General features: G+C 42.8%; 1 protein-coding gene across 1 annotated transcript; it reads left to right on the top strand.

The window, feature by feature from the left end:
- Positions 1-1,467: 1,467 nt before the first annotated feature.
- Positions 1,468-14,314, top strand: HNMT (histamine N-methyltransferase). Its single transcript, XM_009946304.2, has 6 exons — positions 1,468-1,668; positions 2,623-2,675; positions 6,178-6,285; positions 10,144-10,274; positions 10,838-10,931; positions 13,959-14,314. The coding sequence occupies exons 1-6, from the start codon at positions 1,532-1,534 to the stop codon at positions 14,312-14,314; spliced, it is 879 nt and encodes a 292-aa protein (XP_009944606.1). The 5' UTR covers positions 1,468-1,531.
- The last annotated feature ends 4,278 nt before the right edge of the window (positions 14,315-18,592 follow it).

The raw sequence follows: 18,592 nt of genomic DNA, 5'->3' as shown, positions 1-18,592 counted from the left end.
GCTGGTCAGCGGGTGGTGATGCATTGTGCATCACTGGTCTTTCTAAACTTTTATTTCTCTCTCTTTTTGTTACCTTCCTTTTCATTACTACTATTATTATTATTATTGTTATAATATTTCATTTTATTTCAACTATTAAACTGTTCTTATCTCAGCCCTGAAGTTCTACTTTTTTTTCCCGATTCTCCTCCCCATCCCAGCAGGGGAGGGGAGGACTGAGCAAGCAGCTGTGTGGTGGTTACTTGCTGGCTGGGGTCAAACCATGACAGAAGGCAAGCTAGTGGGGTCTCAGTAAGGTGAGGGAAACTGTCCCAGCTATGCTGGGAGCCAGGGGATGTCAGCGGGTGGGAAGCTTTCATCCTTGGCTGCTGCACTTCAACAACAACAGGGCTTGGCTGGAGGCAGTCCAAAGCAAGCAATAAAAATAATGAGAGGTGGCTGGGATGTAACCTCTGCAGGGAAGTAAGAGACACTGCAGAGGCACGGTGTGGTCCTTAAGCACGGGACCTGTGAGGTGGAAGAGGGTTTCTCTTTCTCCTTGCCAGTTAGGACAAGACATGATAGACTTAAAGTGCAGTTTAAGAGGGGATGAACATGTCTTTGTGCACTTTTCAAGGTACAGCCCAATGTTTCCTGGTAGCATGTTCTGCCTCTCCTGCTCCTGACTCTGTATGCCGAGTTTAGCACAATATCCGTTCCAGTAACTTGCGTGGCTTTTGTGAATTAACTACTTAGCCCATGGGAATCATTATCTTAGAATCATAGAATCATAGGACGCTTTCGGTTGGAAGAGACCTTAAAGATCATCGAGTCCAACCCTTGTCCTAGCTCTATCAACACCTTTAAATCATGTCCCCAAGTACAACATCTACCTGTCTCTTAGACACCTCTGGGGATGGTGACTCCACCACCTCCCTGGGCAGGCTGTTCCAATGCCTGACAACACTTTCAGTGAAGAAATTCTTCCTAATATCAAGCCTGAATCTCCCTTGGCGCAGCTTAAGGCCATTAAGGCCATCTTCAGAGGAACTAGAAAAATAAAGAGTGCATTTATAAGGTTTTTATTGTTTTCACCCCACCGTCAATGTTCCCTTTAAGAACATCAAAAGATTAAAAAAACCAGTTAGAAACGTCTGCCGGCATCTCTGGAGATGTGTGTTGCACTTTCTTCTAATCCAGACCAAGTCTTTGGAGTGTCTCCATGCCCTCAAGAAATGGGGGAATTTTTCTTTTACTTAAGAACCATCTAAAGACCCTTTTACTGGGTTTTAACAGAGCCCTGTGTCAGCACAGTTAAGAAATGCTGGCATTTCCTCTGCGCAGATTAAAGATGATATATTACCCTTTGCTGCTCAGACCTGATTTACAGCTTCTATTGCAAAATTGCATAGTACTTCTTTAAGTGTTCTAAGACACAGTAGCACAGCCGAGGACGCAGAGCAAAGTCCAGGCACGCGCTTTTTTACCTCTCCTTCTCTAGGTCTGCTTCAGGGAGCAACCTGTCCCCTTCTGTACCCTCCCGACGCCCAGCATGGCATCACCCATGAGGAGCTTGCTCACCGACCCCGCTAGATACCTCCAGTCTTTCCGCCTCTTCCTCGCGAATTCAACCGAGCACCAGAGCATGCGGGAGTTCATGGAGAAACAGCTGCCAGCCGTGATAGCGAGGTAACGTGGAGGTGGCCACATCGAGCTGAAGGACAGCCCGGGGCATGGTCCCACGGCGGTGACAGGCTCGGCTGGGCTCAGGGGGCTGCCTGCGAGAGGCAGATTGCTGCTCCCCGCTGGCTGCCCCGTCTGTAGGTCTCTGATAGGGCTTGGCTGGAGATTTCATTTTCTCACACCGCTGAATGGCTGCTCTTCGGGATGGAGCCTGCCTAGCAGGGAGGAGATAAGGCTGAATTGTTTCCTTGCATGCAAATACACCTTGCCCTGAATCAACTCTAACACGTGAAAAATGCAATAAGATATTACATTCTAACATTAAATTTGATCGAAAGCATCTTTTCAAAAGTAATCTTTTCAGCTTATATTTAGGCTCTCTCTAGTACATGTAAATAACACTCCTGCTTTGCCTGCTGGTGCATGGTTTTGACTGGACCCCTTGCTTTCTGGGCTGGCTCAGGTAGCAGGCAGCTGGGGTCAAATCCTGGTTCTGGGGAGGTCCTTCTCTGCACCCAGGGTTTTATGGCTCTGCCAAAGCCTTGCTAAGGTATTTTAAAGGTATTACACTCTCCCCTCTTCCTCCTCATTTTGAAAAATGTAAAACTTCTATAAATAATTTTTAAGCTGCTGGTCCAGACCCAGGGAGGTCTCCGGTCCTTGAAGCACAGGCAGGGGGAAGGCATACATCTGCTGCTGCTTGTATGCACTCATAATAAAAGCAGAACTCCTCTTACAAAATTACTGCTTATCGCCAAAATACCTGGAAATCAGGAATCTCCAAAGAGCAGAGTTCTGAATCTGATCCCTCCTGCCAGCTCACAGGCATATCTGTACATGTGCATGTTGCATTTGATTTTGTCCTGCAGATTTTAGTCTTCAGGGATCTCCCATGCTTCACAAAAATGAATGTAACCCTCTCTACTGAGTAGCTCTCCTAAAATGTATCATGTTTTTCAGTATTGGAAATGGGAAGCCTACAATCAATATTCTAAGCGTTGGTGGTGGAGCAGGTATGCTATGAACTTCAATATTGGTATGTTTTTCTCTTTTCTATTTTTCAAAGAATAGAGGATTACAAGTTGCAGAAAGGAGCAGAGCGGCAAATAAGTCTTTTCTTGTAAAGTCAGCTCCAGGAGCAGAGGACATTAGCTGGTGTGTGGCCACATTGTCTGAAAACAGCTTGTGCCTCCCCACCCTTAGTCTTCTATGTTCTCCATGAGAAACCTCCTTCTGTACCATCATCACTCCTTGAGGGCAGAGAGAGGCCTGAACTGCCCCATAGTGTTTCTGTGCAATAAAGAAGGGTGCCATAACATCTTAGATTCCTCAAAATATTACATTTTCTCTTGGATTGCAATTATTCTCCTCTGTGACTATCTACTGAGGTGGTAACTCTCCATCATTACTGCCTCCTGCCCTGCTATGTGACAGCCTTTGCTGACCTCTGTTTTGTCTGTACGCACCTGCTGACCACAGTCAATGCACAAGCTCCTCCTGGAGCTACTGTTCTCCAAAACACTGGAACTTAACATAAGCTCCAGGAGAAATCTGGAAGAAATCAGAAGAAATAAGTCTCTTACCCGAAGTTCACTGGGTGGAAAAAAAATACCAGTAACATCAAGTGGCTGCTTCTCATTAAATTGTTGCTGAAGATCCCCCATAATTAAAGACTGTGTTTTCTGATTCTGCTCTGCCCTTTAGGTCATCAAACTTAAATTTTATATGAACAGTTAATTTAGTTTAAATGCTTTAGCCATACCATCTCCAAAGACTAATCTCAGCTTTCTCAAACTCTCCTAATAAGTAAAAACAATTGTATGTAAATGGTGGGCGTTAGTTATAAAACAGACAGTGTGACAGAGTAGGAACATTGCTCTCCAAAAAAAAGGAAAATGTTCTTCTGCCAAAAATTGTTGTTTTTTATCAAGAGCACTCTACTTAGGTACTTAACTCCCTAACAAGACACACTCTAGCTTAGCATGATGGATATTGCATCAACATTGTGCAGGTAAAGCTCATTTTGTGATGTAAAAATCCCCAAACCACCAAAACCCTGCTGTTTGCTGGCTTGTTCCCATCACAGGTCCTTGGCAGGTCAGGAAGGAGCAAATTCCCAAATCCCCCCAGCTAAGCCAGCTGATGTCAGAGGGCAGCGATGGAGCTGCTGCCCTGGCCCTATCTGCCCCTGCGCTTCACAGGGAGGGAGCATGGAAGGAAAATGTTTCCTTTCCACTTTTCCTCCTCGAGAGACAAGTAAACCGTTTAATGTAGCATCATATCCCATTACACCCGCCCATATACAGCGCCTGCCTTTGCCTACAGCTTCTGCCTTATTAAGTTCACACTCCAGCGCGCCGCACTCTGTACCTTTAAAAACCATAAAAGTCATCAACGCTGCTATAAAGTAGCAACTGTGCTATAAACTATCCTGTTACGTAAAATGTTTAATTAGAAACTTAATGGTGAACATAGTGGTAGCCTTTAAAAGGTAATTGTGTTGGAGAGTTTAAATAATTTGGATAGCCTAATTGCCAAATTGTTGATAATGCAAGCTGCCACAGATTTGACTGTAAAATGCCTCAGGACACTTGTTTGCATATAAAGGAGCTAGCTGAAGTCAATTAAGGCTGTGGATTAAATTATGAATCAAAGGGGTGGTTTTTTTGGTTAAAAACAATACAAGGGTGGTTTGGCCACAGAAGAGTGGAAGGGAATATATTAACATATCTGCATATGGAAATTCAAAGTTCAATTTTTATTTTTTTTTTAATCAAGACCTGCACAGCCTTTTCAAAGGGCTAATCCATTTTATAGAAAGATGGTAAAGCAACCAAAAATCAAAATATTGCACTAGTTCATTACAAATTCTGTGTTCCTAAATTTTGCCACAGCAGCCCGCGGACGCCTGGTTTAGCTCTGATTTGTCAACAGAATCCAGGGTTTGCAGTGATAGCAAAGCTGCAGCTACTTCTGCTGCTTCAGAAATTCAATTTCCCTCCCTCAAAGAACATGCTTGCACAGATGTAATGTAAATTTTGGTGTTATCAGTTGCTTTAAGAAAGACACGTAAGTCTGAAAAAATTGAACCCTTCACTTTTTATGTTGAAGTCTCAGGGCATTAATGAGCAAGTGAGACCTGGGCTGGGGTGCCTGATTTTGGCTCGTGTTGATGTGTGGTGGGGCCAGAAGCAGGCAGAGAGCTCTTCGTAGTGAAAAGGACCTTCCCAGGGGAGGGACCCGGTGTGCTGGGCTGAGCTCTGGGGAACACGTTACAGCTATTTAGTCCCCAATACCTCGAATCTTCTGTATAATGGAGTTAACGCTGAAGTAGTGGGAGCCCAGAGGCACTGAAAATCGTGAGGCTGGGCAGAGAGTGAGCAAATACAATGGGGGCCCTCCCTCCACAGTCTCTCAACCAGGGTCTGTCTGGCCATCAGGGTTTGCTGGGTGATCTTCCATTCAGTACATAATTTTGTCCATTTGTAGGGAATTTTATAAAGTGGAGTTGTGTGCAAGCACAACTACATCTTCCAGGACAAAGCTTAATATTTGTCTGTAACATGACCCCTGAATTTATTATTCACCACACATACCCTCTGCTTCATTCTTTCTGCCTTAATTTATTCTTCTATTATTTTTTCCACCTAAGATTTATTCAAGCACTGTAAGTGGAAGTGAGTCCCAAGAAAGCTAAGCAAGCCAGCACAATACTGTCCCTGGACCCAAGCCAGGGCAGGAACATCATCTCCCTGAGCTTCCTCTATTGTGGATGGGGAGAGATGAGCAAGACTAATGGTAGCTTTTTTAAAATTTTGAAGTGTTGGATCTACTGGTACTTCCATTGGTAAAATAGTTGCAGCTTCCCTGAGCCGTGTCCAGAGAGAACTATTCCTCACCAAAAATACGGTCATCTCTGGGGTATTCTGTAAACAGGGGTTAGATAAACACAAATGGTATGTACACTATACATCGTGCTTATGGAAAAAGTCACAGGACACTAAAGACAAACCGACATGAATGGTTTCTGATTCCAGTGTAAACACATATTCTCCCCTACCTCACCCACATGAACTGGTAACCAGTGAGGTGCTTTTGGCTAAAAATGCTCTTACTGACTCCAAAGAAATCTTGCCAGGTTTGCTGATGACTTGAGACCATCAGAACTGGTCCCATCAGAATAATTCAGGATCTTCCTTGGGAGATTAGGCCATGAACAGAAAATATGAGGTCAAGCCACGTGCATGATTGTGTCTGATTTTCCCTTGGCACTGATGGTGGTCGTTAGAGAGGAGGAATGAAGGTAGTTGGGACTGATATTTAATTTTTTCTCAAATCCTAGAGCTAAATTTTCAGTTGCAATCTGCTGAGAACACAAAGCAGTTACATGTACCTGTGTGGTAATTTTCTGTACTTGAATGGCAGGTCTTCAAAACTGGGGTTGTGACAATGGGTGAAAGAACATTTGCCTGAGTTCTGCTTTCATCTTGTATTTCGTGTTGCCTGCTTCCCTAGGTGAGATTGACCTACTGATCCTTTCAAAAGTACAAGCCAGATATCCGGGAGTCACCATCAACAATGACGTGATAGAGCCAAGTGCTGACCAGATCTCCAAGTACAAAGGTATTTTTACACTAAATAAATTAAATTTACATTAAATACACTATATGCATTAAAAAGAGTTGAACGCTGGATGACCCCACATTCAAACACTTTCTGGTCAGAATTGGCTCTTAAAAGTTTTAAAAAATGTCACTACTTTATGCTTTTTTGCCATCATTGCTTTCCAACAATGTTCAGCCTCATTAAAATTTTAGTCTCTCCCACTGCAAAGACCTCTGTGTGGCAAACGCTTGGGCTATAGAGACTTTAAAAGCTAAGCAAGGTGGGAGCTGATGAGTGATTGTATGGGAATAGAGTAAAATTCCCACATTTCAGAAAGATTTTCTCCTTCAGCTTGCACTGAATCAGGACCCTTACTCAACATCAAAGGGAAAATTTTAGTGTCTCATGGTAATTCTCGCATATCTTAAAAATAATTTCCAAATAACAAATTGCTAAACCTCACAGTGTTGCACTACATTAGTTACCATCCTTTGAATTAGAAAACATGGAAAGGAAAGAAAGACGGATAGCAAAGGCTTTTGCCGTGTGCTCTGTGGCTTAGAACTTGTTTCCTTCCACCAGCCCAAAGGTCTGAGCAACATTCATGAAGGAAATCCAAATATTTTCCAAGGAGGACTGAATGTTAGCGGGGGACCTTTGGTCCAATTGTTGTGCAAAGTAAGTATTAAATATCAATCCGCAGTTTGTTTATCGCTGGATAAACACCTACCAGGCTTTGCCTTAGCAGGTAATGATGGTCTTGCCTGGAGGTGACACCAGCTACACCGTACAGGCTGTGAGCAGCCCCAAGCAGAGCACATCTTGCCAGGAAGTGGTTGCTGAATGGATGTGGCAGTAATGAATGAACCTCATCAGCAGTCTGTGTTGTTGGAAATGCTCCAAATCATAGTAAATACCAGACTGTAAAACCATGCTGTAAAATCTCCAACTCTTACTCTTGCTTAAGTCCTCAAAAAGAAAACATTCCCAGTACGGAGTAACTTGTGAAAGTTGAAGGAAAAAAAAAAATAAATAGTAACAATCCCTTTCTCCCTGCAGTGGGGGAGTTCGGAGTCACTGGAAGCATCAAAGGCTCCCAGGAAACACATCATTTTTTTATATCTGTCTCTGTATTACATGGACCTGATATTTGAAAAGGTGGTTTGTGCAAAATCCCAGGAGCTTTTACATTGCTTCAGGCTGAGGTGGTGAAGGATAGACAACAGAGCATCTGCTCCATTTATAAGACAGTTTGAGCACTTGCATATAGTATTTCTGTCCTGTCTGGGCCATGGACCATAGGCTATGTGGGACTGGATTTGTGCTGAATCTTCCTAGCAGTCCCACCACCTACCACCAATTAACTGGCAGGCTTATCCTACTTCAGTGAGTTTCGTTCCAGAAGAAAGTTAAAGAAAATATAAGATGTTGTCCTTATTTTAAGTTTTATGCTAAACTAGAAATGAAATATTAATCTGAATTTCTTTCTTTAAACTTTCTTATTTGGTAATTAATCATGTCCCCAGTAGGTATCATTAATTAGGTTTCTGAGCCCTAAGATTTTCCGTGGAGAATTGGAAACATTATCCGCGCCTCTGAGGATTCGGTAGTTATGTTTTCTGCCTAAACAGATACTTTCTCCTTGGGAAAGAGAAGCCAAGCTCACAAGAGAAACTTCATGCTGGGACTTGCAGTGATGACAAACTAAAGTTTCTCTTGGGCACATCCTGCGACAGAGGGTCTCTTCAAAGCCCTGTGGCCAGGCTGTGGCTTTCCTTCATTCCTGGTCCATGTCCAGGTGAAGTCCCTTGGTGACCATGGTTGGTGTTGATGGCCCCACAACTGAGCTACGTTGCCATTGCCTGTCCCAACTGCACGCAGTCCAGATTTGGTGGCACCCATCAAGGGCACAAAACTGGCTTCTGATGCAGACAACAATCTGGTTGAAAATTATGGAAAACTTTTCAAAATGACTAGGGTGATACATCTGGCTGCGGATGGATATTTGGGCAGAAAATTCCCATAATCAGAATGAGTTTGCCCTTTCTGAAATTTTGACTTTAAAAGCCCAACCTGGCAAGCAACTCAGTTTTCTTCCTAGCACCTCCTTGCAGACTTTCTAGCAATTGAATTGAACCAGATTGCACCAGATTATTTGCGACGGTGATATGAACTGCTGCTGAATGAAGCCTGAGTTTAAAACAGCAAATTAATTCTGAACTGCAAGCGCTGGGGCCAGTGACTGATAAATGGAAGTGAACAGAGTAACAGCAGCAGCATCTGAAATGGGTGGCCCATCTCCAGCCATAAAAGAGAAGAGATAAGCATTGATGGAGCATTTCTCATCTGTCTAACGGGGATACGTCCTAATCAGAGCCCAAAACGAGAAACATTGTGATTAGTAGTTTAAAGGCACTGGTCTTAGCAAATCATGTTGTTTTGAACATGTGTTCTGTAGCTAAGGCTCAGTCTGCCTTTGGGCCATTTAAGTTTTAAATTTATGCAAACTCCAGCGAAGCACAGGAATCGCATCAAGGCTAGCTTTGTCCTGAAGCAATCCTGAGCGCCAGGCAGGAGCACAGTGAGATGAGCTCCATATGCCAGCAGATGGACATTAGTATTCCAGCATCCCCTAAATTATGAAATTATCTCTCAGTTTTGCTCCCATAAAAAGCAAAGAAATCCACTGATGATCTAGGCTCTCAGTTTAACTAATTCCTTGAATCCACTTGTCCAGCTTTCTGCTTTCCTCAGTTGCTGGATGTGCATTGTATCGACGTCTGAAAACACGCTGTGTGTCACTCTTTATACTAGTCTTGGCTTTATAGAATAGACTAGAATAGAACAGAATGGTTTGGGTTGGAAGGGACCTTAAAGATCATCTAGTTCCAACCCCCTGCCATGGGCAGGGACACCTTCCACTAGACCAAGTTGCTCCAAGCCCCATCCAGCCTGGCCTTGAGCACTGCCAGGGAGGGGGCAGCCACAGCTTCTCTGGGCAACCTGTGCCAGTGCCTCACCACCCTCACAATGAAGAATTTCTTCCTACTGTCTAATCTAAATCTCCCCTCTTTCAGTTTGAAACCGTTACTCCTTTTCCTATCACTACACTCCCTGATAAAGAGTCCCTCTCCATCTTTCCTGCAGGCCCCCATTTTAAAAGACTATTATCCCTTCTACCTGATGCAGTTGGCCAAAGCTGAGCTTTTGAAAAATTATTTGAACACAGCAGAAGCCAAATATCAAGAGACAGGTCCTTGCTCATGGAGCAAATCTCCTTTCCTCTCCCACCATCCCCGTGATACATTCACAGAGTGAGCCATTTGCTTTCTCTGCCCTTCTTGAGCTTCTGATTGTGTTTCTCCAAAATGAAACCCTCTTTGATCCATCCTCGAGCCCCTATATTTATTTGTTCAGTCTCTGGAAAACCCTTCGCCATGGCCTGGCTTCTGCTCAGCCACATGGGTCTTGCGTGGCACCTAAGTGAAGGGGCTGTCAGCTCTTGTTTGATTCAGCATGAAATGTGCTGCTCGTGGCCTCATAACTGTTTATCCCAGCCAATATCTTTTAATTCAGCTTGAGCCACTCGTGGGGAAGAGTTTCTTTCTCTTTTTTTCAATCAGGCAAAGACTGGAGGAGCCCAAATGAGCATGCAAAGGGAAAAGGATCAGACCCTCTTAAGACTTCATCCTACAAAGGCCTTTACAGCCCCTTCTCACATATGGGCTTGAGGTTTTAAATATTCTGCTGCTGTGTTAAACTGGTACCAAAACTCTCCACCTAAATATGACTTTTGAATGCATTAATGCTCTGAATGGAAATCTGTCTCATATTTGTAATTGAGATAACTCTGTCCTGCCTTCTCTTGTATTTCAGAGCGTGTGGCTGAGACATCAAACCTTGAGAACGTAAAGTTTACCTGGCATGAGGAGACAGCTTATGAATATGAAAGTCGAATAAATGCAGAAAAGAAGTTTAGAAAATGGGACTTCATTCACATGATCCAGGTAAAAGTCTCTGCAAAGTAAAAGACTTGGCTGTTAAACGTAGGTGTGAAGTATGTGACCTCATTATCTGCTCTAAGGGGAAGAAAGGTGAGTTTAATTCCCTGTAATTTGAAGTACGTAAGCATAAGTGAACTGCAAAAATGAAGGATGAGTTACAGCAAAGCAACTTTGAGCACAACAGTATTATTAACCAGGCTGTGGGTGGCAGTCAACTAAAAATACATTTTAACTAGTGTTTTCAAAGCTTCTTGTCCTCACTGTGAGATTGCCTTTGTATTTCCAAGTTTACTGAAGCCATTACAAGCCATCTTCACTGCTAAGAAAGGCAAATCTCTTTACCTTGGATTAATGAATGAACATGAGCTTGGTCCTGGGAGATCCAGAGAGCAGGCAAGGCAGTGACAGTCCTGAGCTTGCAGTGTGAGCCCACTGCCCGGCGTTGTGCTAACCTGTCTTGTCATCCTGCTGCTCTTCTGTCATTTGGTTTCTTTTACCTAGTGGTACCAGTTATAATATTCACCAGGACCTCACTGTTTCTCTGTAAGCATCTCTGCTCTTTCCAGATGCTGTATTATGTGAAAGATGTCCCAGCGACTGTCCAGTATTTCCACAGCCTCCTGGAAGCACAAGCGAAGCTGCTCATTATCCTGGTGTCAGGTGAGACCTGCTCTACCAGCATTGCTCAGCTAGGCAAGAGCCCTGAGGATGTTTGGGGTTCCTGTGAGTCCCACACGGGCCAGCTAGAAACCAATGCACATTGTTACTTACGATGTCCTTTATCACCGATAGAGGTGAACTGAATAAATGGTGTCTACTCATCTACATCCACTGAAATCTGCACACCATCCATATCTGCGCAGCTCGGTGCTGCAGGTTGTAAAGCTGAAGGCTTTGTGAGCCAGCAAAACCATGCCATGGGCACAAAACACCTTTCTCTTGCCCTCTGCCCTTCCCCGTCCTGCAGCCTGGCCAGCGATGGACAGCAGCAGATTGCCCCGAAGCGGGTGAGAGGCTCCATCCTGCGGCTCTCACTCTTAAGAGTTTCTTCAGCCTCTGCTATTCTCTGTAAAAAGATTTTCAGGCTGGGCACTGCATTATCTCGCTCCCGGAGACTTGTGGCATTAAGCAAATGGTTACGACAGGGCTCGGCTGTGTCATACAGCAGGTGTTAGAGCACATATGGTTCATTTTCTTCTCAAACTGCCCATTTCCTTAATATCATCATTTTGGGTGGAAAAGAGCATTCTTAGGCTGTTTCAGATCTCGAAGAGATGCTCTGTGGTCAATCCAGCAGGAAAATGCGGGAGCAGAGTAAACAACAAGCTTTTAACACTGTGGGCAAGGTATGCTAGAGATCCTACAACGGTGGGGTCTAATTTGACTCTCAAAAACCTTTAGTTTGCCTCACAAGGTATGGAAATTTAGTTGTGTAAGCAGTCACGTCTGATAGTTTTGTCAGAGATGTTAAGTGCTATTTGTTCAGAGGTTTAAGCTTAATGTTTTTATTTAATTTGGCCATGTCTGCAAACTGTAACGGGTTTGAAGAAGCTCCTTTTTTGTGTTTGTGAAGTGTCCACAAAGAAGTGACACTTCTCTGACATGAATTTGTTCGAACTATTTTTCTCCAAAATGTTTTTAGTTTAAAGGATTTTCAAGCAATTCACTATGAGAGATCTGCATTTTAAATGATCTGAGTCACTATTCTTGTTCTTTGGCTGAACGAGGATAGATCATAATATCAGACTATTGCTGATTACTTGTGTATAGTTAACTGAAACTCTTTTCCAGTTGCTTAACCTGTCCCTTTGGATATTCAAGAAACTTTAATACAGGGAGGAACATATGTCTCTCTGAAATTAATGTAATTAAAAAAATCTGAATTTATGAAAAGTATTTGAAGTCCTCTCTGGGACAAGCAACTCTGTTTTCTGATGGAGCAGAATGGAGCAGAAATTGCTGGAGCCAGCAAGAAAATGGGAGAGAAGAGTAGAGCTCAGAATAGCAGACAGGAAAGGGAGGGGAAAACCTTGAGGGAAAGAAGAGTATGGAGAGGAGAAGGAAGGAGCACTATGAAAATGAGCACTGAAGCAAAAAGAAGTACTGAAAGATAAGCAGAACAAAGCTCATTTCAAAAAATTGAACAGAATGTCATCTCCAACATAAACACATTAGGATGTGTTAATTAAAAACCAGTCTGGGAACAGGGCTGATAAGAGGGGGCTTGGTCAGTCGGTGAAGGTGGCAATCCTTCCTGTGTTGTTCCTGCCGCAAGAGCAAGCAAGTTGCAGGAGCTGTGTGGTGTTATTTTTAACACTTTTTAAAAAATCTGTTTACATCGCCTTGAAAACAAAAGTAGTGCCATATGCTGAGCCTATTGAGAGCTATTATAATAATGCTGCGTTCAGGTAGTGTATAATTGCTCGGCTCAGAGATGGCACTGAGTCACACAACACTGACACCAGCAGATTTTCTGCAATTAGTGCTCCGCATTCAATTTCCACCAGGTGAAAGAAAATATTGTAGCCCCTCTTCTAAACACCAAATTGTTTATTTGACTATAAATAACTGTTTGCAGATAAAGCATTTGCAAAACCGCCGAGCAACTGGTTTTTGTAGTTATGGAGATTTATAGTCGTAACTCTCAAGAGCTGCTCATTACGCTTGAAGTTGTTTTCATCCCGTCCAGTGATTCTGGGTGATCTTTTTATAAATGATTTATAGCAGAAATGCTGAATCATAGATGCAGGCTGAGGGAAAATAAAGATGTGAAGACATATTTGGGGAGTTTTCAGCTTACCCAGCTGGTTTTCTTTGTAAAACGGTCCTTGAGAAGAGGTGCATGCACAAGTGTGGGCTTGGCATGGGCTCAGTTCTGGAGGTGATTGCAGTGATACAGGAGCCTTCTCCTTCCTCACTCTCATCTTTGCATACTCAAATAGTACGTAGCCAAAATGTCATTCTGGCACCACTGGGGTGGTCTGCTTGGGGTGAGGGGCAGCCCTCTCATTGCCTATGCCCAACAGCACGTCGGCTTGATGCGAGCGAAGGCTGAAGGCCGGGAGGATAGTGGAGCTTCATCCTGGGCTCTGTTCATCTCAACATTTTCTTCACCACACATCCAGCTACATGGACAATGTGATCAGGTTTTTGCACCCCGTGTATTTCACATAGCAGAGAGATAGTTTACTGGTGATAAGTGTTTCAATGAAGCTCATGTGTAGCTCAACCACAAAGTAATTAGGTGAAGGAACAGACGAGGATTTGGTCTTCCAAACAGGCAGCTGAAATCTAGAGAGTAGCTTAAATCAAGAAGGTGGCACTGAATAGCTAGTGTTCAGCATGTGGGCTATGGAAGGATGTCCCTGTGTGCATGAAGCAGAGGGATGCAGTGTGTTGGGAGTGGAAGAGGGGAGGATTAAGTGCGCTGAACTGCTCTGGCCTAAGCTGGGGTCTTGGTGGGAGGTGCTGGAGCTCTAGGATAGGTAATGTGTCGTCCCCTCCTGCAGCCCCCAGTCCTGAGGCATAGGAGCAGAGAGGCAGAAGTCTCCACCATACTCCAAGACACAAATACCAGCTCTGAAGAGATCCTGCTCACAAGGACAACTGCTAAAAAACTTCATCAAAAAATTGTTCAAATTATGTTTTTCCGTGTTCCTGAGCATTTTTCTGTGGTTTATCTCTCAGGAAACAGTGGCTGGGAAACGTTGTGGAAGAAGTATGGGTCTTCCTTGCCTTTAGGCGATCTCTGCTCTTACATTTCCTCTACTGGCATCAAAAGGATACTAGATTCAGCTGGGATGAAGTACCAGCTCCATGAGCTCCCATCCCACATGGACATAACCAGCTGCTTTATTGAAGGGAACAAGGATGGAGAGCTGTTGCTGGATTTCCTGACAGAAACTTGTGAGTTTTCTAAAAATGCTCCTCCTGAACTAAAGCATCAAGTACTGGAAGAATTAAGAAAGCCTGAATGCAGTGAAAAAAGAGATGGGAAGGTGCTTTTTAATAACAACTTGAGTGTAATAGTGATTGAGCCATGAGTTAACCTCTTCTTGCTTTTTGTTCCAAAGCAAAGAGTCAGATAAAACCATTAACAGCTGAAATATGTTTTTCATACTTTATAAATGGCTTAGTTTACTTCAGGACTGATACATAATTTTTGGAGCCTGTTGACCAATCAATATTAATATCTGTTGTTATAAGTGAGCTTTAATACCAGATTAATTCTGCACTAATCTATGAATGTGTACGTCACTAATTGTGCTTTATTGTGTGGATGTATAATCAGATGTAACTTGGACCATCCATCCAGGCACTGCAGAAACTCGACCATTTTCTAAGAAATAATCAAGAAGTATACATGATTGCATCACCTTAATTTAAAAACTCTCTACAGACCAAACAAACAAATCATAACTTCTCAGTGCAGCTTGGCAAGAGTGGAGGCTCAGAAATGATGACCATCTGGGTGGCTGCTCGATGGGATTTCTTGAGCTTGCTGTGACTTCAAGATCTCACACATCTAGTTACCATGATAGTGGCCTGACACCTTCTGCACGTGTGATGATTGTCTGCTCCTGTCTCCACAGCCAACTACGTTTAATGGCACTGCTTCCCTCTCCCTGTATTTTCACTTTGGTTTTACGGTGTTGCACCTGCAGAGCTATTTGTGGATCAGGTCCATCTGGCACTGCAAGAGCAAAGTGACTGAAGATGGTCAAGACACAGTGGTGGTAACAACCATCTTGGAGAGGTGGAGTGCTGGGCTTGGTAGTGTTAGGATAATGGTTGGACCTGATGGTCTTAATGGTCTTTTTCAACCAAAATTATTCTATGATTTCACTAATGAGCCCTGATGCACAGCCTTTTTTAGGAATCAGCTGCTGCCGTCACATAGGGCTTTCTGGTAGTTTTAGCTAAACACACAAACCTCCTGGTCACAGCTTTTCGCTAGCCTGGCAGCAAGGGCCACGTGTGGAAGATGTGAAAATAAATGCTGATGCCAAACTGACAGGTTTCATTGGCTTTAGTTCCCGCTTCAATGGTGTCATGTCAGGTAAATCTGTTCAATGTAGAGCATAGGATGTTCAGCAAGAAGGTGCTTCACCTCCTCAGTCCCTTCTCCGTACGGGGCTGTCTCCACTCCAGTAGCTGATGCATTGTTTTGCTAAATGATTTTATGGTTTTAAGTGTTATGCTCTCTACAAGGTACAATGCATAGCAGAATAAAACATAGTGGCTTGAATGTATTTAATAGTCTGAAGACTCTGTTAATTTAGTGAGACAGGTTTGATTTCTAACATTGAAATAATTTGATTTATTGTTGAAATGGTTTACTTTAGGCAATGCTTTAGCTGCAAGAAATTATGTTTTATTTTTGCATATACATTTCTGATACAAATATAATAGATTATTAAAGATTTGAAGTGATTTACAAGAGAATGTATTGGGCATTAATAGCTGTTTATATTCATTTCATGTGAATTATTTGAAACACACACTTGTCCTAGTGATCAAATATTAATTCCAGTGTATTTTAGAATGTTTCCATGATATTTGCCAGCTGATGAACAGAACAAAATCTATTACCACTTTTACACAGTGCTACATACACATTCCTGCATTAGAAGACCTCCATATATCTGTAAGCTGCTATACTGATATGCCAAAGTGGGAAAGAAAGATAATCTCTCATTAGGACAAAATACTGCATGCATTTCTAATGGGAAAAAAATTAAAGTTACAATTATTTTTGTAGCTCTTTTGTGCCATCAGTGACCTCTTGTAAATGGTGCGTGCGAAGGTAGTGACTGCTGAATATTGCCACATCAACCCTGTCAGGACTGATGCATCTTTGGGAGCCACAGAAACGCCAGAACAACAACAAAAAACCAAAATCCAATGATAAAACCCAGGAACAAGGTGCACATGCAGGTCCTGTTTTCTTCTGGTTTAGCAGAGGTAAAAAATACAAGAAAAAAGGTTTTTAGAGTTTTTGGAGGAGGTTTGCTCTGAAAACGTGGGACGGAGCAGCAAAGATGAGGAACAACAGAGATGATCTGGAGAGGAGGATATGACCATACACACATACACAAAAGGAGACTCAGTGTGAATGCACGAGAGCTTCTTCCCCTCTTTAATCAGAAAGGGAAAGGCCAGGGAGAGGGAGTGCTTACTGGGTGAGTGGAGTTGCACAGGGTCCTATTTAAAAGCAGAATTCGCTGGGGGAAAAGGCACTTTCACCCCAGTCTGGAGAAGAAAACTTGGTATCTAAAACCAGACACACCAGAGAGGTCCTCTGCCAGTGCTTTTGCTTCTGAGGAGAATTTCATTAAGAAACTGGGGGAAAAAAAGTACAGTAAATTCCATTCTATATATGTAGCTGCTTCCATTAAGGGACTGGGGGAAAACTGAATCAGAAGAGCACCCTTAAGGGATAAATTATTTTTAATTTTAAATTTGTAACACACACGTTTCCAAGAAGTAACTACTGTAAGTACAATTTAGCAGGAAAAGAGTGTAGGGAAGCACAATTTTATGCTCATTTGACCATGAAAACTGAAGAATTTTTTGTAAATGTCTCAAACAACTTCCTAACAGACTGAAGAACCACATTTTCATGTGACAATCACCCTTAATTGTACAGTGAGATACTGGTATTCCAGAGCATGTCTGGGGAGTCCAACCTGTCCATGGACTGGGATTTATGTGGACATTTTGAGCTTACCTGGGTGCTTTCTGCACTGAATTAATTGTTTTCATCTCAGAAAGTCTGCTTTTTCATAATCAGCAGAAATTTCTTCCAAAAGCACATCTCCAGACCACCCTTGGTCTCTGCAAACCCCTAGGTGGATGTGGGGGCCAACAGGACGGGTCTTCCTCACTTTCACCCCTAGAAAGTGAATTTATAGAATTCATAGAGGTTCACCAAGAGCAATGGTCTTAAACCAGCACAACACTGATTGAAACAAGCTGGGCATCAGGCTACCTCTGTTAAAAATATTCCAGAAATTATTCTGTGAGTTCTTCATGCAGGGATGCCCCTTTCTGGCTAAATATACGTTTCAGATATGAAGTGTAAACATTTTGCAGAAACACGACTCTGGGTAAATGCAACCTTTAACATTGCACCTATATGTTCATCAGAGATGGTTCTGAACCGGGTCTGTTTTTAAATTGGGGGACATCCTTTTTTCTTTTCATTTTCCAAGCACATAAACCTGGAATATACAGATTATATTACAGGTAAAGGAGAAAAAAGCTGGAGGGAGGGAGGGAGGAGGAGGGGGAGGAGGAACTCTTCTTTGAAATGGCAGGCAAACACGCAGGCCTGTGTCCCTCTGATAAGTAAGTGTGAGCTCGTGGCTCTGATGCTGCGTCAGGTGATTATTTCCCAAAGTAATTCTCCCGGGAGGGTTGCTGTGCAGGGAAGGGAATAGCCCGATGGCTGCGGATGAGGCATGGCTTTGGAGCGGTGCCATGCGGGAAGGCTGGGGGAGAGCAAAAGTCGGGGAGGAAAAGGCTGACCCCCTCCAGAGGAGCCCGGTCTTCACATAGGTATCCCCTCCACATCAAACACATCTGCCTGAGCAGCTTCAGGCCTGTTACTTTAAATCATACATAGAAAAATATCCTCACTGCTCTGTTAATTACCACAGCAAATTGAACAAATGCACTTACAGCTCAGTTGCTGTCGCCATTTCCACATCGGTGTAATTCATGCTTGCAGCCCATGATAGGATTTTTTAATGTCATTACACAGCAGGGCAAAGTCTTCGTTTTTAATAAAAATACAAATGCTAAAATGAAATGGATTAATATCTAATTTTACATCTTCATTTACATGATGTGCAAAATTATCTTAAATATTTGTTATGGATGGAGTGGCTTTCCACCAATTTAGGCTTTTTTTCGTACTGGAGAATGTTAACATAAATTGTAGCATAAATCATTGCCTTGTAGAGTACCAGAAGGCGCATATAAAAACCCATATCTTTACTGCACATATTTCCCATTAACCATAATCTATTAGTAATTGAAGTTCATTACAAATTCTTGTAGACTTTATTGCTATCATGCTGCATGACATAGTGAACCTGGCTTGCATAACAAGAAGTCCTTGCTGGGAAATATCCTATTAACAATGACTGTGCATTTGTCATTGTGATAATAAATCCAAAGCTGCCTGTAGATTATAAATTATTGCGGCGCCATTTCCGCTGTTGTAGTTTAAAAGTTTTGTCAGCACTTCCATTTTAAACCCCTGCTTTACAGGCAGTTATAACTTGACCATAAAAATCTGCAGTGAGCTGAATCTC

This window comes from Leptosomus discolor, chromosome 5 (assembly GCF_034619465.1).
Source record: "Leptosomus discolor isolate bLepDis1 chromosome 5, bLepDis1.hap2, whole genome shotgun sequence".
In the NCBI taxonomy this organism is placed as follows: Eukaryota; Metazoa; Chordata; class Aves; order Leptosomiformes; family Leptosomidae; genus Leptosomus; species Leptosomus discolor.
This window is presented reverse-complemented; position numbering and strand designations above follow the sequence as displayed.

Excerpts from the sequence above, each read along its gene's own strand:
- HNMT (XM_009946304.2), top strand. The coding sequence starts at position 1,532 with ATGGCATCACCCATGAGGAGCTTGCTCACCGACCCCGCTAGATACCTC. Across the intron at positions 6,286-10,143 it reads CCAGATCTCCAAGTACAAAG|AGCGTGTGGCTGAGACATCA; the intron begins GTATTTTTACAC and ends CTTGTATTTCAG. Across the intron at positions 10,275-10,837 it reads ACTTCATTCACATGATCCAG|ATGCTGTATTATGTGAAAGA; the intron begins GTAAAAGTCTCT and ends TGCTCTTTCCAG.